The sequence below is a fragment of the Desmodus rotundus genome, chromosome 3 (assembly GCF_022682495.2).
Source record: "Desmodus rotundus isolate HL8 chromosome 3, HLdesRot8A.1, whole genome shotgun sequence".
Lineage (NCBI taxonomy): Eukaryota > Metazoa > Chordata > Mammalia > Chiroptera > Phyllostomidae > Desmodus > Desmodus rotundus.
Genome location: NC_071389.1, coordinates 102518472 through 102541974, shown reverse-complemented (window position 1 = coordinate 102541974; position 23503 = coordinate 102518472). Strand labels below are relative to the sequence as shown.

General features: G+C 37.3%; 1 protein-coding gene across 1 annotated transcript in view; it reads right to left on the bottom strand.

Annotated features, from left to right (window-relative positions):
* BRCA2 (BRCA2 DNA repair associated) overlaps window positions 1-23503 on the bottom strand; it is a 74273-nt gene that overhangs the window by 10416 nt on the left and 40354 nt on the right. Inside the window, exons 14-24 of the mRNA XM_053920682.2 lie at window positions 22339-22772; window positions 21730-21911; window positions 20206-20393; window positions 16558-16728; window positions 15706-16063; window positions 11101-11256; window positions 10853-10997; window positions 6928-7049; window positions 4311-4509; window positions 2501-2664; window positions 2275-2413 (exon numbers count right to left, since the gene is read on the bottom strand). Coding sequence (XP_053776657.1) covers window positions 2275-2413; window positions 2501-2664; window positions 4311-4509; window positions 6928-7049; window positions 10853-10997; window positions 11101-11256; window positions 15706-16063; window positions 16558-16728; window positions 20206-20393; window positions 21730-21911; window positions 22339-22772 — 2258 coding nt within the window. The remainder of the gene's footprint in view (window positions 1-2274; window positions 2414-2500; window positions 2665-4310; window positions 4510-6927; window positions 7050-10852; window positions 10998-11100; window positions 11257-15705; window positions 16064-16557; window positions 16729-20205; window positions 20394-21729; window positions 21912-22338; window positions 22773-23503) is intronic.

Sequence of the window (23503 nt, the reverse complement as noted above, 5' to 3'; positions counted from 1 at the left end):
AATTAAAGTAATAGGTACGCATGGAAAAATATGAGGAACTCGTGGAATACGGTGCATATGAGGCCTTCTCGAAAAGGAGATGGACACTAAATCTTAGCCCAAGAGCAGGGGAAGGGAGAAAGATGACAGGGAAGTTGATAAGTAAGGAATACCGTAAATATTTAAGACCTGTACCAGGTGCTGCTTTAGGAGCTGAAGATACAGCAGTATCAGAGTCTCTGTCCTTGTAGAGCTAATATTCTGGAGGAGGGAGAAAAAAAAACAAAAACATAAACGTATTGTCAGGTGCTGCTGAGTGCTATGGAGAATTTAAAGTTAGGTTGGGGAGGGAAGAGAGTACCGCTCTTTTACAAATGGTGGTCAGGGAAAGGCCTTTTAGAAGGCTGCATTTCACCAGTGACTGGAAAGAGCAAAAGGAGCCAGCCAGTGGTTGTTGGGGAGAAGCTTCTGGGAGGAACAACAGTGAGTATAAAGGCTCTGTGATGAAAGCGAGCTCAGTGGGCCCAGGAAGAGCAAGGAAGACATCAACATAGCTGAAGTGGAGTGAAGGACAAACTGCCAGGGAAGGAGACTGGGGTGCCAGGCACAAAATCATCAATAAATAGAAGTCTTTGTGCATAAACTCAGACCTCAGCTGGTTTTGACACTTCCTATTACTTAGGGAGACAAGAGTTGGGCTTTATAGATAAAATATATGGAAAGAGATAAGGAAAAAGGAGTGTGCAATGTCATATATTTAAGGAATAAAATATAGATGTACTTGGCTGAGATGTTGGGAGTAATAAAAACTGAAGCTGACACTGTAAAGTTTATTTCTTTTCTTTTTCTTAAAAAAAATTTCTATTTACTTCTTTTTAGAGAGAGGGGAAGAGAGGGAGAAAAAGAAACAGAGGAACATTGACATGCAAGAGATACATAGATCGGTTGCTTCTCGCATGCCCCCAACTGGGGACCTGGCCCACAACCCAGGTACGTGCCCTGACTGGGAACTGAACCAGCAACCTTTCCATTTGAAGGCTGGCATTCCATTCACTGGGCCACACAAACCAGGGCTATTTCTTTGTTATTTGAAATTATTTATTCCTTAAAAAATTAATAATAGAACTACTATATGATCCACCACTTCCTTTTCTGGGTATATATCCAAAGGACACAAAATCACTATGTTTAAGGGATATCTGCCCTCCCATGTTCATTGCAGCATTATTCACAGCAGCCAAGACAGGAGAACAACCTAAGTGTCTGTGAATGGGGGAACAGTTTAAAAAAATTTGGTATATGCAAGGGAATATCATTCACCCATACAAAAGGAAATTCTGCCATTTGCAACAACACAGATGGACCTTGAGGGCATTCTGCCAAGTGAAGTAAGTCAGACAGAGAAAGACCAGTATTGTATGATCTCACTTATATGTGGAATCTCTCAAAAACAAAAAAACAGAACCAGAAACAAAAACTCAGAGGAAAACAGATCAGACTTCCTGCACAGAAGAGAAATCTGCCTCCCAGGCCTCTTCACTATACAAACATTCTTTAAAAGATACTCTGAGACAATGGCTGCTACCACATATGTAGAAACATCACAAGAATTGCTCTTCTACATGAAGAACTGATGGGACAAATAGAAAACAGCCAGCAAGGTGGGAAATTTTAATTCACCAATACCAATAATCACATTAAAGATGATTAGATCAAACCAGTTAAGAGATACAGATTGTCAGACTGGGTAAGGCAAGACTCAACATGCTGTCTACCAGAAACAAATTTTGAATATAAAAACATCAATAAGTTAAAAATAAAGGAATGAAAAATATATATACCATGCAAAGCAACACCAATGATAAAAAAATATAGGAGTAGCTATATTTAAAAAAGTAGGCTTTAGAACAATGAATATATATCATTAGAGATAATGAGAGATACTGCAAAGGGAAAAAACCCCAAAAATCAAAGCTGGAGGCAGAGGCCTGAATGTGCAGTTAACTGCACAGGGAAATTACAATTATCTGTCTAATAGTAATCACTAAAATGCTGTGGAAAATTTTCTAGCAATTTCTTTAAAATTAAGTAGTCAGAATGGGATGTAAGTCCTTCCCTTACAATACTGTACAATTGATTTACATTAAGAATTGAGGTTAAAGCAGGCCTATTTTCAAATTACTAGTTACCAAATTTGCTGATTTGTAGCTCCAATTAATTCTAGGACAAATTTTAAAAGACAATGTTTTTAAAAAGCATCAATAAAAAGCTACAACTAAATATGCTGTACATTACCTATTTTTTTCACAACAGAAACTACCAATCCTATTAGGTCCACCTCAGAACTATGTGGCTGGAAGCCTGGATTCCATAACTGTTTGAAGGGAACAGGTTCCCTTGGCTGATAAACTTGAAACAGTATTTCATCAGAAGCCTACAAGAAAAAAACATCAGCATGTATAGATTCTATAAGCTCATATGCATTTATCAAAATTAAAAAATTACAATGAGAAGGACATACCGGTATTTGTTGAAACTGAGTGTTTTTGGTTGCTGTTAACTGTACTGTAGCTCTTCCAGATATATTTTTAGATCTTGATGCTGCAAGATGATAGATTCTGTATCTCTTTCCCTCTGTTAGCAGGGAATATAAATCTGATGATGGGCGCCAGATACTTAAGATAACTATTCAGATAAAGAGGAAAAAGACAATGGAAGAGCTTGTAATTATTAAAATTCCTGTCTAAAAATGAATACTTAAGATGACGGCAAAATCAGAGTCAAGCATGAGAAGAATGCAATGCACCATTACTGGTCTGACAATGGAGAAGGCCACATGAAAAGAATGCAGGAGGCCTCTAGAAGCACAGACTGGCGTCTGGTGACATGCTGCACAAGAAATAGGGATCTCAGTCCTACAACCACAGCAAATACATTCTGTCAGGAACTGCAGTGAGCTTGGAAGAGGACTCTGAGCATGAGATAAAAATGCAGCCAGCTGACACCTGGATTTCAGCCTCACAAGGCACTAGGCAGAGAACCCAGCCAGTTCCTTCCAGACTTCTGAGCTGGGAGATAACAAAACAAATTTTATCCTAGGGCAGGAAAAGCCAGTCATCCAAGCAGGTGGATGGGAAGGGGAGAGAGGCGGCTAAAAGCCTTTCTCTGTTGCTGTTCCCAAATGGATTTGGTCTCTTCCCAATGGACCAACCAGGCGAACATTTTATTTAGAATTGCTAGTCCTTAGTTTTCATTAAACACTAAAACGACTGTCACACTAAATTTGGTAACTTGACTCCAGGAAGTCTCCTTCTTTGGCCCCAGGGTTAGCCTGAAACCAGATGCTGGATCTGGGCCACATTCCAGCATCTGTGGAGACCTGGAAGACCCAGGCTCCTCTGAGGGCAAAGGTGAGACCCATGGCACTCCCTTTGTCCTGAATGACTCTGCTCCAACCCAGAGGCTGCCTTAGGATGGAACCTGGTGGATTCAGGCTCCTTCTCTTCTACTTGGTAGAAAAATTTGGTCACGAGTTCTAAAGGACTGCACAGCTAGTAAAAATGTTCACCTCCAAGTGCTAAGGAGTATCTCTTTGATTTTGATATTTTGGAACTTTCAGCAGTTACAAAGGACTGAAAACCATGGCTGTCTTTTGGGGGCCACTTTGGAGGACATGAAAACAGAGGTGTGAGGCTGGAGAAAACAGCCAAGAAGAGACAGAGACAGGAAAGAGCCAGGAATGACAAAAAAGGGCGAAGGTAGGGAATGGAAGGGAGAGGAGCTGGTTGACCATGCAGTGGTTTCAGTCGGCAGGTCTGGGGAGGCCACAAGGAAAGAGCTACCAATAAGTCAGCTCTTTGAGAGCTACCAATAAGCTGTTTGAGAGCTCCCCACACTTCACAACTCCGCTCCAGAACCTGCTTCCACCAGAAATCACAAAGCTGCCGAATCAGCATTTGATTCTGCTAACTTTCCCTCCAGGTTCTCAGGGAGGGATGTAGTGGGTTATGTTGGTTTCAAAGTAAGTGGAAGCCAAGTTTGGAGCCTGTCAGCATCCTTGGAGATCACTGTTGGGTAGAGAAACTCATAAAAGCTTTGGGTCATATGTAACTTTATTAAAAATTTATACTAAATGAAAAATAATTTTTTCTACCTAAAAACCAGTAATACTGATAACGACAAAGATCTAAAGATTCTATCATCATTCGAGGGCACTGGTAGACTTTGCTACTCTGATATGCACTAACTTTACACTTCATCTAGCATTTGAAATCATTTTATTAATATATTTTAACTTAAAATTGATAAAAACAAAAGATTTACATACTGACCTGAATCTTTTTCTTTTTTCTCATGGCTTATGATACGCAACTTCCACACAGTTGTAACATCCCTTGATAACATATTTTCCCCTTTCTCAGCAGACTCTACAGCCTTCTGGAATTCCAACTGGATCTGTGCTTGCTTCCTGTCATTCAACATCTGTCTATGCTTATTCAAGGCTCGTAACTGTTCTTCGCTAAAATAAGCCTGTGATCATTTAACATAAGAAAGCATTTAAGGTTGGAATAAAAAGCAAACGAAACAAAAAAAACCCCACCTCATCTATTGTAATTGAATCCCTTTAAATGCGGGGTAAAACACAACAGAGTTGAGCTCATTTTAAGGGTGTGGCGATACAAAAATTGAAATTAATGTACTCAGCTTATCACATAACAAATATGTTCTGGTGTTGTAAACTGTGTACTAATCTTTGTGATCAACTTCCCTAGGGCCAAAACAACCCCTGCTTATAAATGTACTCTAATAATCACATCCATCAACATCAATGACATTCTAAATGGCTAACATGTGCAAGCTCACTCCATTTGAGAAACAGATCTCTGTGTGGGAAATTTGTTAATTCATTTAATCTGTATAATAACCCTATGAAGTAGGTACTGTTATTGTTTCCATGTTGTAGATGATGAAACTGAGGTGAGAGAGAATAAATAACTGCAGAGGCACACAGGCAGGGTTAGCTCAAGAGCCTTCATTCTTAGCCCCCACAGTGTAATTTCATGGAACTCTCTGGAAGAGTTGATACAATTTAAAACAGACATGTGCTAGCCCCGGCCAGCTGCTCAGTCGGTTAAAGCATCGTCCTGATATGCCAAGGTTGTAGGTTTGAACTCTGATCAGGGAACATACAAGAATCAACCAATAAATGCATAAATAAGAGGAACAACAAATCAGTTTCTCTTCCTCTCTCTCTCTAAAAATCAAAAACAACAACAACAATAAAAACCCAAAACCGAAAACCAGACCCGTGCTACAAGCACTGCTTGTTGCCTCCACACTTCTCTCCCAATCACCTCACCAAATTGCTGTCTTTACTTCTTGGGAATCTCAACCAGTGTAACAAGAATAAATGAATGAATGAACAAAAAATAAAATCAAATAAAGCAGGAAATGGAATCTGACAAATAACACACTAGAAAGCTGTTGCCTTACAAATCTTAATCTCATGATCTACATGGTACATGGGGCCGGGAGACTTGAACTCTGTGCTCTGAAAAGGGCTAAAAATGTAGACAGTGTTTAAACAAGAATTAAAAAGAAATCTATGATTTCCAAAGTCCCACAACATTCAGCATTGTCACTGAAAACAAATCCTTTTGACAGAGTGTTTCAGAAATTGATGGTTATTTTTCCCTCTAAGAATTATAGTAATAACTTTATCTGAGTGAAATCTCAGCATCATACAAACTCAGAACCATAGAGATTAGCCCCTCTCAGACTTCCCCTTGATAGAAGGTAGACAGAAAGCCTAAGAGATAAATCACTTGTCCAGATACAAAGTGGTAGGACCAGGCCTAGAATTTAGTCCTCCAACTCTCACTCTGCTCATCATTTCCTCCTTATAATAAATTATATAAAAGACCACCAGACTAATAAATACTTCATTAAATTTTCTGAATGAAATTAAAACTATCTTCATAATGACTCAGAGAAAGCACAAGCTTCAACATATGTAATAATATCAGCTATAGAAACAAATGATGTTTCAGGAAAGCAAAATAAAGCCTTAACTTACAGACTCGTAGCAAGTACACTCACAGGCTTTCAAACCGGACTCAAATTTCACAGGGAGAATCTGAGTTGTATCATTTGGGAATATGAGGGAATTCTATTCAGAATAGCACTGCTTAGTCTCCTAGTGGAGAATTGTTTATTTATTTTTTTGTAGTCTCATTTATTTTAAAAAACTTCAGGCTTATATACAATATTTACTGTCACCAAATTAATGAGAATTATCAATAAACAAACAACAGTTTTCCTTAAACTTCTCACCCCCTCCCTATCTAGCAAACTAATCCTTGCATTAATTAGATACCTGGGTGTCTACAAATTTAGGAGGTAGTTTACCTTAATATATGAAATGATGTTCTAACAACAGCAACTAACATTTATGAGAAACTTTATCAATAGTATTCTTTTACATATATTATGTAGTTTGGCCATTTTAAAGCTACTTTATGTCCCATTTGCTTTGCTAGTAAAGCGCAGAGCCATGACTCTAAAGCCCATGCTATCTCTAACACAGTGTGATTCTTCTGCACTTATCTTCTTAAGTCCCTGCAGGTAGAGATCACGAAACAGACTCTGGGTAGGACCTGAGAAAGAGCTGAGAACAGGGAAACTAAAATACTGCTTTGAAGACACTTGTTTTATTTTAAAAGTAATCAAGTTTTGTCTGTATTTTAAGCCACATTTATTTAATATATAAAATTATCTAGTGCTCCTACCTATCCTTTATTTGATACAGAATCATAACTATACCATCATGTCTAGCTCATCACTATGGATCCCAGAAATTCAAACACCCCCTTTGAGAAATAGCATTTCAACATACTGCTTCCCGTGACAGCCAGAGAATGCCCACAACATGCCCTCTTCTTCTCTCACCTCAAGGTAACTGGGGTCTGGCGCAGTCCTTACTGCTTCATAGAGCTCTGCACCATCCTGCAGAGCACACACTTGCTGTCTGGTTAGCGCACATGATGGTGCACATTGTTTTGTTACATTTTCTAGGGAAAACAGCATTACTAATTAGCTAATCCACAAAGTTAACAACCCTGAAAACAAGACAACCAAGCAAAAAACACACAAATAAGTGAAGTTAAAATATAAGCTCTCTAGAAAAATGTGAAGCTAGTGTATTCATGATTTAAAAAATTATCAAAGAGCCCTGGCTGGTGTGGCTCAGTGGATTGAGTGCTAGACTGAGAACCAAAGGGTGACAGGTTCGATTCCCAGTCAGGGCACATGCCTGGGTTGTGGGCCAGGTCACCAGTACGGGGCAAGTGAGAAGCAACCACACATTGATGTTTCTCTCCCTCTCTTTCTCCTTCCCTTCCTCTCTCTCTAGGGATAAATGAATAAACTTTAAAAAAATTGTCAAAGGGTTTATTTGATTTATTTGTAAATTAAGTAAATCCATAATTCACTTAAATTATGAAAACATCATGAGCTAGTAATGTGTTTAAACAAATCAAATTTTGAGTGTAATTTTTTTGCAGATTTATATAGAACATGAAGTTAAATAATACAGAAAATCAAGAAGAAAAGGAGAACATAGTTTTCAGCAATAAAAAAGGTAGATAAAAAAGTAAATTACATGACTTGTAAGCAAAAACACCATGATTTTTACTATTAAAAATTACTATTACTAGGATGCCATAGGAAAAACAAGTTCTAGCTCCAAGTAAAACAACATAAAACTGAAGAACTGTAATGACAAAACCTGCAAAATTACAGAATGAAGAAAAAGACACAGAATAAAGAGAATGACAATGGTTCAGGGGAAAATAATTTAAGTGTTTTATTTTCTTTTTAATGTATTTGACATATACCACTGTGTAAATTTAAGGTATAAGACATGTTACGTTGATACATTTATATACACAATATAATTGTCTTTGTATGAATATTTATCACATTGCATAACTGTAGTACAATATAGTTCTTTATATTCAGTACACTGAGCATTAGATCTCTGACTTATTTACTACTTGTTGCAAGTTTGTACTTAAATAACATCAGTATTACCCCTCACTCCATCTCCCAGTAACCACCATTATATTCCCTATTTTTTACGAGTTTGTCTTTTTTATACTTTACATGTAAGTGGTATCATACAGAATTTATCTAGGGGAAAATAATTTGATGGTTCTTTCCCATACTGCTATTCTTTTTCTAATACTGCAAATGCTACAAATGCTTTCGTACTGAAGCTTAAGAGGGAGTTTACTAAAGACTTCTGAATGGTGCTATGGGTATGTCATGTATTATTGCCTAAGACAATTATAAGTATCTAAAAGCTCAGTGTGTTGAATAAAGATATAATAATTTGTGGTCAGTTCAATGATTATCTGTTTATGTAATAATATTTTTAAAAAGCCCAAGTGCCCATCAGTGAATGGATAAAAAAGCTGTGGTACATTTACATAATGGAATACCATGAGGATGTAAAAAAGAAGGAACTCTTACCCTTTGCCACAGCATGGATGGACCGGGAGAGTAATATGCTAAGTGAAATAAGCCAGCCACTGAAAGGCAAATACCATATGACCTCACTTATATATGGAATTTAACGAACAAAATAAACTGATGAGCAAAATAGAACTAGAGGCATGGACACATGGAACAGAGTGACATCTCAGAGGGGAAGGGGATAGTGAAGACTGGATAAAAGGTGAAGAGATTAGCCAAAGAACACACATGCATAGCTCATGGTCCCAGAAAATAGTGTGATGAAGGCCAGGGGAGAAGGGCAGGGGCTGGGTAGAGGAGGGCAAAGGGAGGGAAAGTGGAGAACATCTGTAATAGGGTCAACAATTTTTTAAAAAGCAAAAATAAAAGAAGAGAGAATATAAAATATTGATTCTGGACTTCTGGCCAAGATGGAGGCATAGGTAGACTCTGCCTCCTCGCACAACCAAAAGAAGAACAACAACAAATTTAAGAACAAAACATAACCTGAACTGTCAGAAAATCAAACTGTATGGAAGTCTGAAAACCAAGGAGTTAAAGAAGGAACATTCATTCAGACTGGTAGGAGGAGCAAAGACAGACAGCTGGGGCAGAAAGGATACACAGCAAAATAGGGGCTAGAGGACTGGGTGGGTGAGGCAGCGGCTGGCAGACAGGGTGCAGATAAACCAGGAGGAACAACTGGGGAGTGAGACAGACTGTGCAACCCACGGTTCCAGCATGGGTAAAGAAAGCCTCAAAACCTCTGACTGTAAAAACCTGTGGGGGTTGAGGTGGTGGGAGAAACTCCCAGCCTCACAGAGGAGTCCATTGGAGGGGCCCACAGGATCCTAAAATGTATACAAGCCCACCCACCCAGGAAACAGCACCAGAAGGGCCCAGTTTGCTTGTGGGTAGTAGGAGAAATGACTGAAAGCTGGCTGAGAGCTGAGCAAGCAGCATTGTTACCTTTTGGACCCCTCCCCCCCATATAGCACCATAACGCAGCCAAGTGGGTTGCCCTGACCTGGTGAATAACTAAGGTTCTGCCCCTTACTATCTAACAGGATTGCTGAGACAAAAAATTATGGCCCAAATGAAAGAACAGATCAAAGCTCCAAAAATGGAACTAAGCAATGAAGACATAGTCAACGTATCAGATGCACAGTTCAAAACACTGGTAATCAGGATGTGCACAGAAATGGTTGAGTATGGTTGCAAAATAGAGGAAGAAGTAAAAGCAATGCAAAGTAAAATAAGGGAAAATGTACAGAGAACCAACAGTGATGGGAAGAAAACTGGGAATCAAATAAATGATTTGGAGAAGGAAGAAATAAACATTAACTAGAACAGAATGAAGGAACAAGAATTTAAAAACATGAGGGGTGCCTTAGGAACCTCTGGGACACCTTTAAATGTTCCAACATCCGAATCATAGAGGTGCCAGAAGGAGAAGAAGAAGGGCAAGAAATTGAAAACTATTTGAAAAAACAATGAAGGAGAACTTCCCCAATCTGGCAAGGGAAATAGACTTCTAGGAAGTCCAGCAAGCTCAGAGAGTCCCAAAGAAGTGGGACCCAAGGAAGCACACACCAAGGCACAATATATTACATCATTCAAGATTAAAGATGAGAAGAGAATCTTAAAAACAGCAAGAGAAAAGGAGAGGGTTACCTACCTAGGAGTTCCCATAAGACTATCACCTGATTTCTCAAAAGAAACCTTACAATCAAGAAGGGGCTGGAAACTATTCCAATTCATGACAGGCAAGGACCTCCATCCAAGATTACTCTATCCAGCAAAGCTATCATTTAGAATGGAAGGGCAGATAAAATGCTTCCCAGATAAAGTAAAGTTAAAGGAGTTCATCACCACCAAGCCCTTATTATATGAAATGTTAAAGGGACTTATCTAAGAAATAGATGATCAAAAGTAGAACAGTAAAATAAGAACAAACTCACAACTATGAACAATTGATCCTAAAAAAACCCCAAAACATAAACAAACTAAGCAAACAACTAGAACAGGAACAGAATCACAGAAATGGAGATCACATGGAGGGTTATTAGTGGGGAGGAGGAGGGGGGAGAATGGCAGGGGGAATTACAGAGAATAAGAAGCATAAATGGTAGGTACAAAATAGACAGGAGGAGGTTAAAAAAAATGGGACAACTGTAATAGCGTAGTCAATAAAATATATTAAAAAATAAATTAATTAAAAATATTGATTCAGAATTAGAAGAAATCTATTAAAGACAATTTACCTGATTACAAAATTTAAATTAGAAGTCTCCAAAACCTCTAATTAAAAAAAACTTATTTTCATATAAATAAACTTGTAATGTAGAACTCATTTTACCTTCATGCTCTTCAAATTCTGCTTGAATTTTAGTGAATAAGCCTTCTAGTTTCCTTTGTTGGGCCTCCACATATTTTGCTGCTTCCTTTTCTTCTTCTCTTTCATTTCGAAATATGTATAATCCAGATGATGTCTTCTCCACCCACTGTAATAATGCATCAAACAGAAATACACAGTAAGGAGGAATCATTCAAATTAATTGTCTCAAAAGAGAGAAATATAGAGTAAGTTTCAAGAATAAGTCATACCTGCATAGGGTATACTCTTTGAATAACGACATCAACACAACCAACATTTCCCCCATCACTGAAAAGTGATGACAAGGGCAGAGGAAAAGGTCTAGGGTCTGGAGAGAATCCAAGCTTAGCATACCAGCAAGCAGGCCGGGTACTGTTAGCATAAATCTGAATAAATTAAGGAATACATCAATTTGTAAGTTCAGTAAATATATTCAATTCTATTTCAGATTTCGTAAGATTTTCATTCTTTTAGGACTTCTTTAAAAATATTCACTTTAAAAAGTGTCATGAAGTAAGAAAGTGATTAAGTAGAAAAATTGTACAAAAGTAAAAATATTTTCACAATATAATATCTTAAAAATTGTTCAAGAAACAGACTCAGATTCAGAGAACAAATTGATGGTCACCAGAGAAGAGGTGGGCTAGGGGCCTGGGTAAAAAAGGGGAAGGGATTAAGGGGTACAAAGTGGCAGTTACAAAATAGTCATGGAAGTGGGAAGTACAGCATAGGGAATAGAGTCAATAATGCTGTAATAACTATATATGGTGCCAGGTAGGTACTGGAAATATTGGGGGGACCACTTTGTGAAGTGTACAAACCAACCACAATGCTGTACACCTGACACTAATACAGTATTGAATGTCAACTATAATTTTAAAGTTGTTAAAAAAATGTTTTTTTAAGAGACTGAATCATGGAAAGAGGGAAACCTATTGTACAATGGCCAGAAAGTGCAGAGCAGGGTTAAGGGAGGCTTTTTTTCCTTTCTAGGTTGAGGAAGACCTGTGGGCGTCTGAAAGCTGAGGAAGATTGGTGCTGCCAACAGACAGTGGGCTGGTGATGAAAATACTCTAAAAGGCATTGTGATAGCTGCACGACTCTGCGACCATGGAATTACCACTTTCATTGGGTGAACTGCATGGTGTGTGAATTGTCTCAATAAAGCTATTTTAAAAAAATTGTTCATACTGCTCTAAAGTCTTAATGTTATGTAACTATGACTACAGGCATACCTTGCTTCATTGCAGTATGCTTTATTACACTCACAGATATTGTGTGTATTTGTAAACTGAAGGCTGGTGGCAACCCTGCCTCAAATAGGTTTATTGGTGCCATTTTTCCAGCAGCATTTGCTCACTTTGTGCCTTTGTCACATTTTGGCAATTCTCACAGTATTCCAAAGAAATCTTTTTCATTTTTACTATGGTATGGTGATCAGTGATCAGTGAGCTTTGAGAAATTGTTTGTGAAAGGAAGAGTCAATCCATGCAGCAAACTTCACTGTTGTCTCATTTTAAGAAACTGTCACAGCCATCCCAGCCTTCAGCAACCACCACCTGATCAATCAGCAGCCATCAGTGTCGAGGCAAGACCCTCCACCAGTAAAAAGACTTGTTGAAGCCTCAGATGATGATCAGCATTTTTAAGACATAAAGTATTTTTTAATTAATGTATGTACATTGTTTTTTTTAGACATGTTATTGCAAACTTAATAGACTACAGCAGCAATTTTCAACTGGTGCCATGCCACAAGAGGCACAGTGGTGCGCCACAAGAATTTTTAAAACATGAAATACCTGACTACGTAGAAAAGGGCACTGACCTCTTTTCTCTTAGACTGTCAAATCAAAAAATGACAATAGCTAACATAACAATAGCCATCTGATGTGAATGAATCAAAATTATACCTATTTTGCCCTAGCTAGTGTGGCTCAGTCAGCTGGAGCCACAATAACTAAAAGGTTGAGGGTTCAACTCCTGATCAGGGCACATGCCTGGATTGTGGGTTTGATCCCCAGTCTGGGTGCATGCAGGAGGCAACAGATCGATGCTTTGTACTGATCTTTCTCTCTCTCTTCCCCTCTCCCTTCCTTTCTCTCTAAAAGCAATGAAAAAATGTCCTCAGGTGAGGATCAAAATAAAAATTATACCTTTTTTTGGTCATATTGGCAAAAAGTATATGTTTCTTGGTGTGCTACAGAATTTTAGTAATTAGTTTATGTGTACCATGAGATGAAAAAGGTTGAAAATCACTGGACTACAAGTAAACAAAACTTTTATATGCAATGGGTAACCAAAATATTCATGTGACTTTTGTTATTGAGATATTTGTTGTATTGTGGTGGTCTGGAACTGAACCCACAATATCTCGGAAGTATGCCTTATAGTAAAACAGAATTCAATTTAAACATGATGGGTTAAAATACACTTATTTACCTGGGCTTCCTCAAAAAAACCTACAAGGACAAAGAACTGGAGAGGACAGTAGATGAGATAATTACCAAAATTTTGGAAGTTAATCATTTGTTGGACAAGAGGTAAACAATAAAGCAGTTCAAGAATAATTCCAGTTAGCAAAAATAGCAAACATTCATAGAGCACTTACTATGGTACCTGGTACAATGATAGCGCTTTACATATATTAACATTTAATCTTCACAACAACTCTAAGACTTATTCCCATTTTATAGGTGATAAAACTTAAGTATAAGAGAAATTACATAATCGACCCAAGGTTACTCAGCTAGCAAACTTGTTGTTATGAAGCCAATATGAAACAAAATAATTTAACTGAAGGCAACAGGTACCTCTGCAGGCAGGAGCTGAAAATAGGAGGAATGGTTGAGATTTTGTATGAAGGTAATTAAAGCCTCAGTTACCAAGCAACCTGGTGACTGTTCTTCCCTCCTCTGGGCTCAAAATGAACCCAAGAGAGTTTACTTTCTGAAGAGACTGAGCCACACATATCCTGGACTCCGGACCACCAGGCAGATGTAACTAGGGTGCAAGTGAGATGCTATACTGAAAACAAAAAAGCAACAAAAACCCTCATGCTGCAAAGGAATCCCCCTTTAGTTTCCTTACTCTGTTCAGCTCTCAGAATAGTCATTGATGTTTGAGGGTCTCCTAATGAAAAAAAATCAAATCCCCGTCTTACCATCCAACAGGTTGACAAGACCTACCTCACACAGAGCTTCTAATCAGCTCATTAGTGCCCCACTCTTGAAGAGGAAAGAATAGCTAACAATCATCAGTTAAGGAAAGTATCCAACCTGAGATCCCAACAAGAAAGGAGGTTCTCATGGGAAAAAAAAAACACATGGAGCATAAAAAACTAAAATGAATCAAAATATTAATCAATTGCTTCAGAAAGATGAGAAGATACTATATGCATGTAACAAGAACCAGATGTCATAAAAAAGAAAAAAATTCAAGGAATAATAATGGTCTCTTGAAAATTAAACATTATGCCAACAGGCACAAACTCACTTGAGGAATTAAAAAGAAAAATTAAGAACTAGAAATTGGTGGGGGGAAGACAACAAAATGGAAGATAGGAGGAAAAAAACAATAAAATTACAGGACCAATCTAAGAAGCCTAGTGCCTAAATATTCAGAATTTTAAAAAATGAAGAGAGAAAAATGGAAGGCAAGAAATGATCAAAAAACTACTTCAAGAGACTTTCCCAGAACTCAATGAAGGACATACATTTATTATAGACTAATTCCACTGTGTACCCAGGACAATGATTAAAAAGGCTCACACCAAAGTACATTATTATGAAATTTCAGAGTACTGGAGACAAATGATGTTGAAAATGTCTTGGGAAAAGATCCCATAGTGAAGGACTGGGAATAAGAATAGCACGAATGCAGCAGAAGCTACAACTAGAAGCAACAAGATAACAGAGGAAACATCTTCAAAATTCTAAAGAAATTATTTGAACCTCAAAGTCTACATTTGGCCAACCTTACAATATGATTAAAACAGCTGCATACTCCCTTTCTCAAGAAGCCTCTGGAGGTTGTGTGCCCTTAAAACTAAAGAACAAATCTAGAAAGATATGAAATTCAGAAAATTCTACTGACACAGAAAGAGGTGAAAATACTGTCCAGAATGATACCTGTGTAGCTTACATAGAAAATCACCACTTTAGAATAAAGCAGGAATATGGAGAGGTGCAAGGATCTCCAAGAAAAAGAAATGGACCCAAAAACGGCTATTTTAAAACATTGAGATGAGTTTTATATAACTCCTGTGTGGGAATGAGTTGGTGGTAAGGACACAGAAAATTAAGGAGGGAAAAGAAAAGGCAACACAGTAACTCTAGGGAAAGTAGTAAGTTGTTAAAAAGGAAATGTATTCATATATATATTATATGATGACTTGCAAAAAATATTTTTCATCTCTAGTCATTATATCGTAAACATTGAATATATGCTTCAGCCCTCTTTCACAGCAGGAAGCTAATAGTTAATGTCTAAACTGAAGGAGAGAAGACACAGCATATAAGCCAAGAAAGAGCCAAGGGGATTTGTAGTGATTGCCTTTGTGGAGCCTGAATGGGGAGGTCAGGGAGGGTGACATCAGTGATTGCTTTTTTGGGGGTCATGAGTCTTATATAGTCACATGCAGCTTAATGATGGGTATACATTCTGAGAAGTATGTCTGAGGAAACTGCTGCTTATACTGAGATTCGAGTACATTTAAAAAAACCCAGAATATCCTTAACAGACATAAATATATTAAAATTTTTAAATGTAAAACCTTTCTAAAATTTAATTGAATCAGTGACTGATTTTTATCAAGAGAATGCATTAATTTAAGATACCTTTAATCTAAGAGATTCTGGGGCTTCAAGAGGTGAACAGGCATCAGGAGAGCCTACCAGTTCTGCTCCATGAGTGATGATCTTCTGACCGACCGCCAATCTACCTTTCTGTACGAGAGTGGAGAGGGGAGGGTCCAGCTGAGCCTTCAAAGCATACCATCCATCTGTCAGTTCCACGATGGCCGCTTTGCTGGTGGTATCCACATCACTAGTTTTACTGCCAGAAGTTTCAGGTAAACGTGAGCTTGGTAAAAGTATTTCAGAAACACAAAAAACAAGGGTTTTTGCAGCTGTGTCATCCCTTTCCATTATCTTTTTTATAGCTGATCTTTGACTTCTATCAATTTCCACATCATATCTAAAAAGAAAAATGCATTATTTTAGGAATTGTGAGCCTCTAATTTCAATGTAAAAACAGTCATCTAATAATTGACAATAAAAATTTAGTACTTCTATTGAAGAAATACTGATAGAAGAGAACTTAAAATTTAGTAGCTAGCAGTATATTAAGTTTTATATTGTTAAAATGTCAATTAAATATTAAAACCCCCAAAATGCAAAAATGCTTTATTAGCAATTTGCAAATAGTGGATCAAATTGGAAATTCATATCCTTCTCATATGCCAAGAAGTTAAGGAGGGGGTAGGGGAAGAGGGGAGTAAAAGGTGTATGAATGTGTGATTTCTCTTAAGTGGGGCCAGGGAGGTGACTCCATGCAACTGAACACCAGTGTGGGATGGCAAGTTCACCACCCACTGGCTCATGTACCTTTACGGCATGAAGTCACAGACTGCACAGAAGTCTGAATCACACTGCAGGATATGAGCACATAATGCAATGCTTTAAACTCACCTGTATTTTAGCTGAAGAAGCACCCTTTCTGGGTTTAAGCATCTAGTAGCAAATTGCTTAGGAAAGGCAAATTCCATAGCTGCCAGTTTCCATACAATCCATCTATAGTGATTATAGACCCAACCTCTAGAAATAAGCTTTGGATCCACACCTGGGGTGTCACACAGAGCCCTGAACAAAGTGCGATAATATGGTGAAAAACACATAAGATACTATTAAATTCAGTAACCATGACTACTCTTTGCAAAAACTTATACTATATAAGAACATTCAATAAAATTTGAGTTAATGTATAATCAATAAGTAACATAATTTTAGAAAATGATTTGACATGTATCAAAATATAATACAAATCCACTTCACATACTAGTCAATACAATTATTTCAACTGGGAAATGAGATCCTTAATTTCAAATAATTATATTTGGGATTACTTTTCATCTTAAAGAGACTGTTTAGAAATCACCTAAGAACTTCCTCTAGTCCTGGTGCTCCCCCCTCTACTCAAATCTCAAACTCTTCCTTTCCCATTCTTACTCTTAGTATACTACTAAGGAGTCAGAAATAATCAAAAGAATTTTCATAAACTTCCACTCTCACATATACCAACCCACCAGCATCTGTACCCTTCACTTTGTCCTCTCCTGCCATTTGTATCCAAGCTCCCAACCTTTTTTGTCTAGTCAAGGACACTGACGTAGAAATGCCTCCTCTCTCCCTTGCATCATCAATTTCACTCCCCTCTACTGAACAATTTCCAGCAGAAAAAATAGTGTTTTTACCTAAAAACAAATAAACACAACAAAATTAACACCCTCTGATCCTACTTCCTTCTCCAGATACTGCCCTTTTTCTCTGCTTCTCTTTCAGGCAATGCCTGAAAGAACCACCACATTCTCTTTCTCTCCAACTCCTCTACCTCCACTGCCCTTTTTATTGCATTCTGATCAGGCTTTTGCTCCACCAAACTACTGTATTATTTTATTAAGATAAGTGACGCCCTCCACGTTGCTAAACCCAGCTGTCAATTTTCTCAGTCCCCATTTTACTTTATCTACTAGCAGCACTGACATAGCTGGTTATTCTCTGTTCCCTAAAGTTCCATCTTCACTTGGCTTGCAACACCATACTCTTTGGCATTTATTTCTAACTTGTGGTTGCTTTTTCTAAATCTCTTTTCCATGTCTTTAAATTACATCTATATCCTGACCACTGTCAAATTGATTTCTTTGGCCTATACTTTTACCTATATCTATGAACTCCAACTGCCTACTCAACATTTCTCCCTGCATGTCTACTGATAACCTTAACTTCAAATGTCCCAAACTGAACTTTCAATTTCCCTTCCTTCCTTGGCCTTCTCAATTTTATGTACATGGTAACTATCCTTCCAACTGCTGCCAAAATCTTTTGGAGCCATCTTTATCTCACACTCCTTATCCAATCCTTGAGCATTTGCTTCAAGGGTTGAAGCAAACCTTCAATCCTTCAAAATATACCCAGAATCCAACTGCTTTTTACCAACTCAATTGTAACTCCTTGGCCCAAGCAAATATTTCTCATTGGGATTAGTGCAAAAGCTTCCTAAGTAGTCTCTCTGCCTCCACCCTTGCCCTTCCCTAGTTTCTGATCCTAACAAGTAGCCAGTCATTCTTTCAAAAAATAAACTAGATCATGTTACTTTCTGCTTTAAACATTCTAAGTGAAAATGATTACTCAAAGTAAAAGCCAACGTTCTTACAAAGACCTATAAGGTTCTACCCTTCTATCTAATCTACCAGAGCCCTTGCTACCCAGTCTACTCCAGCTACACTAACCTTCCTCCTACTGCATGCTGCCCTGCAGAATCTGGATGCTATCCCCACACAGTCCTATGTTCACTCCCTTGACCTCTTTTGGGTCATTGATAAGAATGTCACAGACCCAGTGAAGCCTCCTGACACTCTATTTAAAAAACCGCACCTCTCCTCACCTAACTCTCCTTAACCCCCCTTTCCAGCTTTATCTTTATAGTATTTATTACATTCTAATACACCATATAATTTACTTATTTTTTTAACCTTCACCAGAGGATATGTTTTTTCATCAATTTTAGAAAGATGATAGAGAGAGAAAGAGGAAGAGAGAGAGAGAGAGAGAGAGAAATCAATGTGGGCGAGAAACATTGATTGATTGCCTCCCATAAGCACCTGATTGGTGATGGAATTCTCAATTGTGGTATGTGCCCTGATGGGGGATGGAACACACAACCATTTTGGCGCATAGGACCTTGCTCCAACCAACTAACCCCCTGGCTAGGGCCAATTCTTTTTTTTTTTTTTTTAATTCTCTTTCCCCACTCTAGACTGCTCTACTGGAATGTATGACTTTTAGGGAAGATTATTTTGTTGTTGTTATTTGTAACAGGATAGTATCTGGCATATAGCAGGTGCTAAATAAATATTTATTGAATGATCCATAAACAATCTGAGTTTCAACACTCAAACATTATGAAGCATGCTGTATTACCTGATTACAGGTAAGCTCACCTGATTACAGCATCGTCACTCTTAACCTCTACACAATGCAGTTTACTTAACACAATAAAATACTACAACAGTTTACCATACTTTTCCAACTAAAATTGATAGCAGATATATCGATTGTTATGTGAGACAAGTGCAAGGTGTAAATAACATTCTTCTTTTAAAATAACATAAAAGTAACAAAACATGACAAAACATTCCAATAATATAAAATACATAACAAAAATTTAAGAAAAAATGTTTTATCACTTCCCCAAAACTTTAAAATTTAGAAAGGTGTACAGAGATATTAAAAAATAAAAGCACTACAGAAAGGTTTCCCATCTCTTGCCACTGGCACAAGGTAATACATCTCTGAGAGCAAAAGCTTTAAATTATGTTTATATAAACATTAGAATCATAGAAGTTATATAGTTTCTAAATTGTTGATGTTTAGGGCAGTGGTGTTTACTAATTTTTGGCATTTACTGACATTTAGGTGCTTATGTTTAATTTTTAGTATTTCTATTTCATACTTATTGAGATACACAATGAAAGAGAATATGATATAACTGTATGTATGTGGGGGTCTATAACAAGGCCAATTCAAGTTTAATTTTTCTTATCAGTCCTTATTTTGTAAATGCATAAGAAAATTGTCCCAATTTAAGAAAAGTCAACTCAATAAATCCTAAGACAAAGCATAATTTACTTTTTAAAATATTTCAACATGCCCTGGCTAGTGTGGGTCAGTTGGATGGAATGTTGACCCATAACTGAAGGGATGGGGTTTGATTCCCAGTCAGGGCAGATGCCTGGGTTGTGGGTTCAATCCCTGGTCCCGGGTGTGTGCAGCATGTGACCAATCAATGTTTCTCTCTCACAGCAATATTTCTGTTTCTCCTTTCCTCTCTAAAAGCAATGATGGAATGTCCTTGGGTGAGAATTAAAAAAAAAAAATATTTCAAAAGAATGTAAATTGAACCATAATGCATTTAAAATGATTCAGTGTATAAAAATTTGATTCCTGGACAACCTTTTAAGTTCAAGATAGATAAGAAGAGAAAAAAAAGAGGGACTTTGTAAGGAAGAGGGATGATAGAGTATGTAAAAGTTAACACAAATCTCTTTTTATATATAGTACCTATAAAATTCTTCTTTTCCAGCCTTCCCATCATTGGAGGGTATGAGCCATCCACCATCAGCCAACTGTGCTCCCTTTCCAGTCCCTGTACCTTCCTTACCAAAATAATCCTGAGTGTGGAACTGAAAAGACTCTGCATTTTTGCTGTTAATTTTTATGCAATGTTTGGAGACGCCATACATATATAGCTGCACAAAAGAAATAGAAAAATCTGATAATGAATGAAAAACAAAATAAAACAGAATGTTTTGTAGAATAAAAACAATTGTAAGAAACCAAAACTGAATTTACCCAAAATTTTTCATTTAAATATTAATCACTATTAAAAGATTTAACTTATTTACTAGAAGCTAAAATGCTGATGTACTATAAATGACCCACTTTTTTCATACCCCTGTGTATATTTCTCTGGATAGATCTGCCACTGGAAGTCATTGTAGCGGTAGAAAAGAAGAAACAATGTTTTACAAAAACTTTTAAGTCCAAAAATTTAGAAGAGAGAACAGTAAAAAGTGTAAGTTTTTCAGGGAGTCTGACCTCAGGAGGTCATATTTCTACACTGCCTGGCCTACTTCCAAGGCACTTACTTTTATCCCAGAGGCCTGACCCCACAGTACCTTTTCCTCTGTTCAGACTTGACTCTGGAGTCAAACTCCTTGCTTTGGAATTGTGGCTCTTCTAGTTGCTACTTATGTGACTTTGGGGCAGTTACTTAACCTTCTCTGTGCTCTCATTTATAAAACGATGAACAAAAAAATGGTGCCTTTCTTTTCGGTACTTGTGAAGGTTAAATGAGATATAACCAGCAAGCACAGAGCTTAGAAGAGTGCCTAGCACATAGAAAATACTCGATAAATATTATCTATTAATATTACCAATATCATTTTCACTTCTCTGGTGCCTAAAATGCTAACTAGATAGTACTGGCTTAATAAGAATCCTCTTTTAAAAATGTGACTAGCTCTTAGTGGGTTCAGGACTATGAGTCATTCACAAGTTAAATTCAGTAAGACTACTTTCCTCTAACCCCTAGCCGAGAGCACTTATAATAATAAAATACAATACGTTTTGAAGGGAGAAGAGAAATACTAATTCTGAAGCACAGATCCCTTTGTAGGATTAAGGCACCAGAGGAGAAGGCTGTCCCTGTAGGTGGATTAGGAAACATGATGATTTCTTTGATCCATTCATTCCTGGTTCAATTGGTTCTTTCTTTCAACAGAATAATTTGGAGCCCTGGCTGGAGTGGCTCAGTGGATTGAATGCCAGCCTGTGAACCAAAGGGTCCCTGGTTCGATTCTCAGTCAGGGCACATGCCTGGGTTGCAGGCCAGTTCCCCAGTAAGGGGTGTGTGAAAGGCAACCAAACATTGATGTTTCTCTCCCTCTCTTTCTCCCTTCCTTCCTCTCTCTCTAAAAATAAAAACATAAAATCTTAAAAAAAATAAACAGAACAATTTGGAGATACTAGTTAATAAAATTATACATTACTATAAAAGCTATTAGTGTGGTTGACAAAGCATACCTGTTTATGGGAACATGCAGAAGGAACTTGGCCTTCTACTGCTGCTTTCAGAGAGATTCTTGGCATAGAGGATGTTTTTGCAAGATATAGACTTCCTGGCTGTGGAAAAATGCGTTGCCCATGTTTCTTTTTAATCCGCATATTCTGTGTATCTCTGGCATTCTGAAGATTTGCAACTAAATCTATTAAGGAATAAGTAATTAGCAAAAGATAATACTGATATAAAATTTAAAAGCACAATCCTTGCTTTATAAAATTATACACATCACCTAGCTCTAATTTTAAATCTTTAGGAATTAAAAAACTTTCAACTTCTAAAGAATAGAAATAAGTCTAATATTTTTATTTTAGATTTGGAAGAAAATTAGTAGCCTGATAAAAAACTATATTCCAGTAATACCAGCCCTAGATTTTGTGTCCACAAGTAATTACCTTTGAAAGAAAATATTAGAATAATTTAAACCTAATCTTTGGGCTTGGAAAACTCTAGCATTAAAGGTTTTGAAATTATTAATCATCACAAATGGGAAAATCCTCAAGGCATTATTTAATGTCAGAAATATCTAACTGAAAGGCAAAAATATATCAACACAAATTTTCACACAATACCTAAAGATTTTTCTTCACACTTTGTGGAGATTATAGTTGCTACTTGATTGGAGTTATCTTTGTTAGACTGATGAATTTCATTGTCATTAATATTATTTTTACTACTACCAGAGCCATGTTCAACTATGTTTTTTTGTTTTTGTTTGTTTTCCTTCAAATTAGTATTGCTTCCAGGACACTGATCATCTCTGTGAGAATGTGATTTAGCTTTAAAAGGTGGGACAAAGACTCTTGTCAGTTTGCCTGTAGTCATTGAGTGTCTCCTTTTTTTATTTCTTGTGGCAGAAACCTTACAAAATGGCTCCCCCCAAACTGATAAATTGCTTGAAGATTTTTCAAAAGTCAGTTGTTCATAAAAATGAGATTTGGACAGAAATTCCTGACCAGGTTGAGTAAAATTTGGAGTCTGTATTTCTTGCCTTTCCTTAGTTGTGCTACAATGAGAAGAAAACATTTGTTTGGTTAGTTACCAATAAATGTACACACACACACACACACACACACACACACGCACGTTATAGGTTTGGAGGGAGACCCTCACTGCTATACGGTGATACTATTCTGGTAACTGTTTCGTATTTGCCATCCAGAACAATACCACACTTTTTAAGTCCATCACAACTCTTCACATACTGACACCAGCCTTTTACTTTACCAGCTAATGAAAGAGTCTGTCAAACACGGATCCTTGTGTCTGTCTGCTCACTCACCTCTTTTACCAGAGAAAGTTACCCACCTTCTTTTCATGGCTAATGCCTTCACTTGTACTTCTGACCCCAAGTAATAACTTGGTCTTTCAGGAACCCCATTCTTTCAGTCATTACTCTACCTCCTTCCTTTCTCTTTCTACCACCTGTTGATACTTTTTTTAGTGCCCCTTTCATTTAGCCAGAAAGCCTTGCCCACTCTTTAAATGCTTTTTCCTCAGCCTTGTCTCCCTTTCAAGATCAACTCACTGTTCCATACCCCTCATGCCCAACTTTCCTAAAAAAGTAATCTAAACCAGCAATTTTCACTCCCTCAATTTCCATCCATTGAACTCTTAATTTCTCCTACCACTCTGTACAAATTTTTCTCAATAAAGTTACTAATAACCTCCTAAACGCCAAAAAACAAATATTGCTTCATGTGTACACTCATTCTACTAGACCTTTGGCATTTGCGA